At 51.6% G+C, this 6695-nt stretch overlaps 1 protein-coding gene across 4 annotated transcripts; it reads left to right on the forward strand.

Moving 5' to 3' along the window:
* Positions 1-26: 26 nt before the first annotated feature.
* Arfip2 (ADP ribosylation factor interacting protein 2) lies at positions 27-4971 on the forward strand. Of its 4 annotated transcripts, none has more exons than XM_005087433.4 (8): positions 31-151; positions 931-1071; positions 1289-1385; positions 2283-2401; positions 2560-2781; positions 3302-3459; positions 3601-3775; positions 4206-4971. In XM_005087433.4, the coding sequence occupies exons 2-8, from the start codon at positions 973-975 to the stop codon at positions 4359-4361; spliced, it is 1026 nt and encodes a 341-aa protein (XP_005087490.1). In that variant the 5' UTR covers positions 31-151; positions 931-972; the 3' UTR covers positions 4362-4971. The 4 variants fall into 4 exon arrangements, with proteins under 4 accessions (XP_040612936.1, XP_005087490.1, XP_040612933.1 ...); XM_040756999.1 differs by having other exon boundaries at positions 38-151; positions 971-1071; XM_013126262.3 differs by having other exon boundaries at positions 54-256.
* The last annotated feature ends 1724 nt before the right edge of the window (positions 4972-6695 follow it).

The raw sequence follows: 6695 nt of genomic DNA on the forward strand, positions 1-6695 counted from the left end.
TCTCTGCGACGTGGCCGGCTTCTTCTGCCCGGAGAGCACGTCACTTCCGCCGAATCTCTGACCTGCTGCTAAGATCGCGACGGGAACTGAAACCCGAGGTCCCCGCGCGGTCCGGGCCTCGCGCCCTGAGGGGAAGAGTGGCCCGGCCCAGGTGAGAAGGACATACTTGTACGAAAGGAAGTTGAATGCACAAACCTGTGCTGAGGGCAACATGCCCTGAGCCCTGAGCAAGGATGAGGACACACCTGATGCCCAGGTGTGTGGGGGGGTGGAGGAGACCTCTCACATCTGGAAGGCATAAACTGACTTTGGAAGGGACGGTCTGTGTCCTGGGAAAGAGAGGCTTTTACCTGACACCAGGAAGACACCAACTGCTCCAACTAAGGCCTGGTGGGGAGGGCCGGAGGGAGGCAGATGATTGAGATGGAGAAAGGAGAGACCATTTGAAGGAAGAGGGGACGGCACATCAAAGGATGTGAAAGACCAGGGATCGCAGAGCATTCTTGAGTGGCAAGTGAGCATCTGAGTTTACCAAAGGATTTTGCCTTCTGGTAAACATGCCTGTGTAGGGTCAAGTTCCCAGAGAGCACAGGCATTCCCTCTCGCCCTCGCTGCTGTAATCCCATTGCCTCAGTATCTCCCACATAGTAGGCACTCACTAAATGTTTGATGAGTGACTGAATGCATGAAAGGTTACTGAAGGTGAGGTCGGGGCTTGCGAGAAGACACCCGAGGCTTTGGTATGCATGCATCTGTAGAAATAATGTGCTTGGAAGAGAAACACACATCTCAAGGAAAGAAGTGGAGGCTGATCTCCAGGGAGACCCAAGTCCTAACAGACAACCTCTGAAACCTCTGAGAATACAGGGAAGGCCTCCTTGTTCTGGAGTGCTGGCCGGTTTCCAGAATTGTCTGTGTTGGGCTTTACAGCGTGCTGGGGTGGAGACCTTGACTCCAGTCCCTTCCCTAGCCATGACGGACGGGATCCTAGGGAAGGCAGCCACAATGGAGATCCCAATCCATGGAAATGGTGAAGCTGGGCAGCTTCCTGAAGACGATGGGCTGGAGCAGGTGCTTTGTTTGATTCTTCTAATTGTTTCAATTTAGCAATCCTGACTCTTAAATGTTTCTCTTTCCCGTCCCAGTAGCCTTCATTTAGTTAGCCCTCTTTATACTTTTCAAGTCATCATTATGACTCTATACAGACTTTACTATGTACTGTCTCTATCCCCAAAATATCTCAGCCACCCCCACGTTCCTGAAGTGCCCCCTCTTCTCTGACCTATAGGACCTCCAGCAGGTGATGGTGTCAGGACCCAACCTCAATGAAACTAGCATTGTGTCTGGTGGCTATGGGGGCTCTGGTGATGGACTCATCCCCACAGGTATGAATGATAAGAGACAGGAGGCCTGAGTGGGAGGGGGGCTAGTAGAGTTTGGAGGCTCATAGGACACATAGGAAAGCATGAATCGTGGAGTGGAGAACTTGAACACTGCTGGTGTGAAATCCACAGACTGTCCAATCCCAGATCAGCTCTTGGAGTTGATCATCTGCTCCCCACTTGCCATTTAGTCTCTAGCTGTCTCATTTGTCTTTTCGTCCATGGGGCCACCACCACCTGAGCCACGCTACGACCTTTGAGTCACAAGAGCTCTGCAGCTAAAGGCGATTTACAACTTTGTGAAACTTCTTGGAGTTCTTAGAGTCTTATGCTGACTAGAATTCTACTTGGAAATACAAACCAACTTCCCTGTTTTCTGTGCCCAACACCTTTTTTTTTTTTTTTTGGCTATCTTTTTGTTTTGTTTTTTGTTTTTTGCTTTTTTTTTTTTTTTTTTTTTTTTTTGGAGACAGGGTTTCTCTGTATTGTTTTGGAACCTGTCCTGGAACTCCCTCTGTAGACCATGCTGGCCTCAAAGTCAGAGATCCGCCTGCCTCTGCCTCCCGAGTGCTGGGATTAAAGGTGTGCGCCACCAACGCCCGGCTGCGCCCAACAGCTTTGGCCCTTCCAGTCCCACTCATCCTGTTTGCTTCTGTTTCTTCCTTTCCTGTCTACCAACAAGACTCTTACATGACCCCAGGAATGCCAAATACATACATTGAGTTGCTTTGGTTTTTTGGGACCTAAGTCTCCGTTCCCCCTAATGAGCAGAAGAGTGCACTTGTGTAGATTTCCTCCTTTAGAGAGGTCATTTCATGTGCTGGGAGGGAAGTAAGTGAGGTCACAGAAGTACCTGATTGTATGTGAGAGAAACTGGCATCAGAGAACTTGGTCCTTTAGGGTCTGGCCGCCATCCATCTCACAGCACCTCACCTTCTGGCCCTGGTGATGAGGTGGCCCGCGGCATTGCCGGAGAGAAGTTTGACATCGTCAAGAAATGGGGCATCAACACATATAAGGTAAGACTGGGGAAACTCTCCATGGGTACCGTTTCCTTTTCCCCGGGTCTCATACATAGTCTTTTACTATGACTAAGAGAACGGGGGTGTTGGAGTAGTTACTTGTTGGGGTTGGGGTGGAGTTTAGATTTCTGACCTCCCACCCACTTCCCAATCAGTGCACAAAGCAGCTGTTATCAGAGAGATTTGGCCGAGGCTCCCGGACTGTGGATCTGGAGCTAGAGCTGCAGATCGAGTTGCTGCGTGAGACGAAGCGCAAGTATGAAAGTGTCCTGCAGCTGGGCCGGGCACTGACAGCCCACCTCTACAGCCTGTTGCAGACCCAGCATGCACTAGGGGATGCCTTTGCTGACCTCAGCCAGAAGTCCCCAGAGCTTCAGGTGCCTCAGCCAAAACAAAGAGGGTGGGGGTACTGGGCCCTGGCCCTTCCAGGCAGGCATTCCTCAGCCTCCCTCCCTCCCTCCTGCAGCCCCCAGGGAGAACCCCTCTGGGGTGTGCCCAGTCCTGCCCCCAGCACCACTCACCTATGGAGGCAGCCTAAGGGTTTGTACAGAGGCCCGAAAGTTGGAGGGGTTGTGGGAGAGGGCGCAGTGGTGCCTCACAAGTAACCCTTCTCCATGTCATCAAGAATGCCTTTGGTGCTTGGCCTAATCAGAGACCCTCCCCTGCCTGCTGCACTAGCTTTCCCTGTCCCTGTCTTGTAAACTTACCTGAGACTCCACTCCCCACACTCCTGCCCAAGGCGACCCTACTAACGTGGCTAAGAGAGCCTTGCTAGAGGCAGTCTGGTTGTTTTAGTTTTGATGGCTGTTTCTTTGGGACAGAGGGAAATGAAGGGCTGTACGGCTCCTGTCAGGTAAGCACCGTTACTCAAGGCCTGTGCCTCCCTTCTGCCCTTAGGAGGAATTTGGCTATAATGCAGAGACGCAGAAGCTGCTGTGCAAGAATGGGGAGACGCTACTAGGGGCTGTGAACTTCTTTGTGTCTAGTATCAACACACTGGTCACCAAGACCATGGAAGACACACTCATGACTGTCAAACAGTATGAGGCTGCCAGGTGTGGGCACTGAAAGGGTCAGGGTTCGGGAAGTTGGCTGGCGTGGGTGAAAATTCGAGCATTTAGGGGCATACAAGTTCAGGAAAGAGTTACATGTATGGATGAAGAGGTGGAGACCAGCCTTTATCACCCCTTCCCCAGGCTGGAGTATGATGCTTACCGGACAGACTTAGAGGAGCTGAGCCTAGGCCCCCGGGATGCAGGGACACGTGGTCGACTTGAGAGTGCCCAGGCCACTTTCCAGACCCATCGGGACAAATATGAGAAGCTGCGGGGAGATGTGGCCATCAAGCTCAAGTTCCTGGAAGAAAACAAGGTGCTGCCCTACTCCCTTGGTCCTAAATCACCTTCCCATCTGACAGTGCCCTTCCCCTCAGACCCTCCTAATTGTTGGGTGGGGAGATACAGCCAGGCTAGGGACTGGGTTCCCCTAGCCCCTTGATACCTAGCACTTTCAGGTAATCTTCCTAATCACTGGCCTTTGTTGTTGTTGAGAATCTGGCCACTAGGACCAGGAACATGACAGAAAGAAATTGTCCCCTCAGCTGGGGTGTCAGAACCCTAGACACAGCAAATAAGTCAGGTTTCTTCATATTGCCCCTTCTCTTTTGACTTCTTGGAAAGTCCCCATCCCGCAAACACTGTCAGAACAGAGTCCATATGCCCTGACCCATGCCTGGGCTTAGGCTCAGCCCCTCAAGAAGGGTGCCTGAGTCCAGCCTTAGCTGACCCCGCTGGGCCCCCAGATCAAGGTGATGCACAAACAGCTGCTGCTCTTCCACAACGCGGTGTCCGCCTACTTTGCTGGGAACCAGAAACAGCTGGAGCAGACCCTGCAGCAGTTCAACATCAAGCTGCGGCCTCCAGGAGCCGAGAAGCCTTCCTGGCTAGAGGAGCAGTGAGCGGCTCCCAGCCCAACTTGGCTAACGAGAAGGACACTGGGCGGGGCAGCCCCAGGGTGGAGGAGATTGGACACGTGATGTCCTTTGACACTTACTTTCGGGCTTGGGCTCCCCTTTCCTGACTGGGGTCTGATACCAGTTTTGCCCATACTGCTGTGGTCTGAAAAGGGCCTGTAGGCCCAGAAGCTGCTGCCCTGTCCTTTATCTTCCTGGCCTCTGGGCTTCATTCCCAGATCGTTTTCTTTCACTCCACAGCCAAAGGCTATGACAAAACACTCCCTGGCCAATGGCATCACTCCTCAGGCCTATCCCTAGCTCTTGGGATGTGCCCCCCGACCAAAGACAGGACCTCCAAAGGCTCTGTCAGCCAATGGCAGCTCTTCTTGGGCTCCCCTGGGCCAATAGTGTTGCCTCCAAAACCCTTTGTCCCTCCTCGGTGTGTGTCCATTGCAGAGAAGGGGACTGGGACCAAAGGGGTGAGGAAAATGGGGAGCCCCATTTATGGCCCTGCATCTGAATGGGCCTCCCCTCATCCACACACCCAGTTGAATTGTGCTTAGAGCCCAGGAAGACTGGGTTCAAGCACTAGGAATAAACCTTTCATAAAGCAGGCCCAGTGAGGTCAATTTGTGGGCGACTAGTGGAGGGTGGGTTGGTAAGAAATGCCCAGTAATCATGCATTCAATTCTTATGAATTCAAAAGAGCTGTGACCAAGTTTCAGAAGCTGCTGAAGGTCTGATCCCCTTCAGTCCTAGTTAGAGCCAAAGCTCTATTTTCTCTTCCCCATTAGCACCAAGAGAGCTATGGGTTCGAAGAACATAGGGACCAGAGGGGTTTGGGCTGGCTAACCATCATGCATTCAATCATACAGCTGATGTTTACTGAGTGCTTTTATTTGCCAGCCACTGTCTTAGGCCCTGGGGAAAAATCAGTGGATAAAACCTGGTCCCTGCTCACAGTGCTTAAGGCCAAGTGGGGGATAGAGACAAGTAACCAGGCAACTACAATACCATGAGAAGTGCTAGGATGCGGGATGCAATGGGAGCACCTAATAGGGCATCCAGCTTAGACTGGGGTAGGGATGGCGATGCCAGCTTAAAAACTGAGAGCTAAAAAGTAAGCTAATATGCCAGGCAGAAAGGCCAGTGTACATGAAGTCTGAGTAAATCCTGTCTGGAATGAAAACTTAAGTGGGTGTGGCAAGAGGTAGGACTTTTAATCTTTGGAGAAAGGGAACTAAGAAACCTCCCGGTCAGAGACTTGACAACCTGGGGAAAGCCTAGGGTTGAGAAAAAGTCTTTCTGGGCTACTGGGTAGCCTAGTGGCCCTAGCTTGGCTCCAAGCATGAACCCTGCCTGAGCTCCTTCACAAGTAGAGAGTAGCTACTTGCAGAGATAAAGGCAGTTTCACCACTCCTGCTGTAACCCGCACTGCTCCTGTTGAAGTCAAACCTGAACTTTATGTGAGAAGTCACAAGAAAACTCCCGGCAACACTTTAGTCAGGACTCAGGTGCCATCAATTGTCAGCCCCAAAGACAACTGCAGATCTTTTCAGCATTCACCTCTGGAGGGTGGAAAACGGGGCCAGAGCAGTCAGCAGGCTCTCCTAACACAGGGTGCACTCCAGTCTGGCTTGGCTCTTGGGTCGTTAATACTGCAACCCCCGGCCAGGCTTCCTGGGCTTTGGTTAGCCTGTATGTAGTCAGCTGTCTGCCTTGATTATTAGAGGTGCTGGTCCTCATATTAGCCCCTACTTGGTGGGCCACTGGGGAGTTTTCGTTGAAAATTGAATCTCCAAATGGTTGAAGACAGAACCTGAAAGCAGAGCCCAAACCTGGTTCCACCATTTTCTAGCTGATTAGGATTAACGCCTGGGGAACGAACGCTCCGCTCCTTCCGTTGTAAAGCAGCTAATAAAAGCAGCTACCTATTACGGTTATGCGTATTAAATGAGATAATGTATGTAAAGTGATTAGCTCTGTCTGGCACGTAATAAACACTCAGTCCCTGTTAATGTACAAATGTTCTTGTAGTCTACCAAGGCCGTTTTTCCATAATGCGATTCTGAGAATCGCTCTGGGTCTTTGGTGTGAGGAAGGAGTCGCTGGATGGTCTAAACCAAATTTCCTCACGAGGGGGCTCCTGAGGCACCTAGAACCGAATGAAGTCTCCCAGTTAGCCGGCAAACCCCTTCTCCCAGAGTTCTGAGCCGAGGTACAGGTGGCCCCCCTCCCTCTTGCTCAGCAGAAACCTAACTTGCAGATTTTACAAGAGCCCGCAGGAAAGCCAGAGAAGGTGCGACTAGAGAAGCAGCTGGGACGGGACCTCAGAGT

The sequence above is a fragment of the Mesocricetus auratus genome, unplaced genomic scaffold, assembly GCF_017639785.1.
Source record: "Mesocricetus auratus isolate SY011 unplaced genomic scaffold, BCM_Maur_2.0 Super-Scaffold_4256, whole genome shotgun sequence".
In the NCBI taxonomy this organism is placed as follows: Eukaryota; Metazoa; Chordata; class Mammalia; order Rodentia; family Cricetidae; genus Mesocricetus; species Mesocricetus auratus.